Genomic DNA, 928 nt, shown 5'->3' on the forward strand with positions numbered 1-928 from the left:
CCCTGACCCCAGGGCTGGTGGCAGTGAAGACCTTTGTGGTACCATGATTTTTGGTATCCTTGGAGGGTCCCACAAGTTTAGGCATCCTTGGAAGGTCCCACAGCCCTGACCCCAGGGCTGGTGGCAGTGGAGACCTTCATGGTACCATGATTTTTGGCATCCTTGGAAGGTCCCACAGCCTTATCCCTGCTCCCCATCCCTGCAGGTGAGCAGAGGCAGCGATGGCAGAGTGCACAGAGCTGGAATGGGCCGTGCAGGTGCTGGTGAACAACTTTGACAAGTACTCAAGCCGCTGTTGCTGCTGCAAGAACCCACGGCGCATCAGCAAGAAGGATTTCCGCAAGATGCTGAGCCGTGAGCTCAACCACATGCTGACGGTGAGGGCACGTGGGGCTGGGGGAAACCTCCCCCTCATTCCCCCACAATGTGCCCCGGTGTGAGCAGCTCTGCTCTCTCCTGCAGGACACCGGGAACCGCAGAGCTGCAGACAAGCTGATCTGTGACCTGGATGAGAACAAGGACGGGCGCATCAGCTTCGAGGAGTACTGGACCTTGATAGGAGGCATCGCCAGCCCCATCGCCACAATCATCCGCCAGCAGGAGCAGAGCATCAAGCTCACCAAGTAGCTGCTGCACACGACCGTCCCGGGCTCAGCCCCTGCTCCTCCTCGTCCCCTGCTTTGAGCCTCTCCCCGAGCCTCAGCTAGCCCCGGGGCACTCTGGTTTCACAGGGCTTTGTCACCGAGCAGTGCCAGGGTGTGATCCTCAGCAGTGTCAGGATGTGATCCTGAGCAGTGCCAGGGTACGATCCTGAGCTGTGCCAGGGTGTCACCCCGAGCAGTGCTAGGGTGTGATCCTGGGCTGTGTCAGAGTGTCACCCTGAGCAGTGTCAGGATGTGATCCTGAGCAGTGCCAGGGTGTCATCCTG

The 928-nt window shown here is 59.7% G+C and overlaps 1 protein-coding gene across 1 annotated transcript; it reads left to right on the forward strand.

Moving 5' to 3' along the window:
- Positions 1 to 221: 221 nt before the first annotated feature.
- S100A16 (S100 calcium binding protein A16) lies at positions 222 to 627 on the forward strand. Its single transcript, XM_009077167.1, has 2 exons — positions 222 to 377; positions 463 to 627. The coding sequence occupies exons 1-2, from the start codon at positions 222 to 224 to the stop codon at positions 625 to 627; spliced, it is 321 nt and encodes a 106-aa protein (XP_009075415.1).
- Positions 628 to 928: the final 301 nt, after the last annotated feature.

Source organism: Acanthisitta chloris, unplaced genomic scaffold (genome assembly GCF_000695815.1).
Source record: "Acanthisitta chloris isolate BGI_N310 unplaced genomic scaffold, ASM69581v1 scaffold25946, whole genome shotgun sequence".
Classification (NCBI taxonomy): Eukaryota; Metazoa; Chordata; class Aves; order Passeriformes; family Acanthisittidae; genus Acanthisitta; species Acanthisitta chloris.

Coding starts and splice junctions, on each gene's coding strand:
- S100A16 (XM_009077167.1), top strand. CDS start 222: ATGGCAGAGTGCACAGAGCTGGAATGGGCCGTGCAGGTGCTGGTGAAC. Junction 378..462: donor AGCTCAACCACATGCTGACG/GTGAGGGCACGT, acceptor TCTCTCCTGCAG/GACACCGGGAACCGCAGAGC.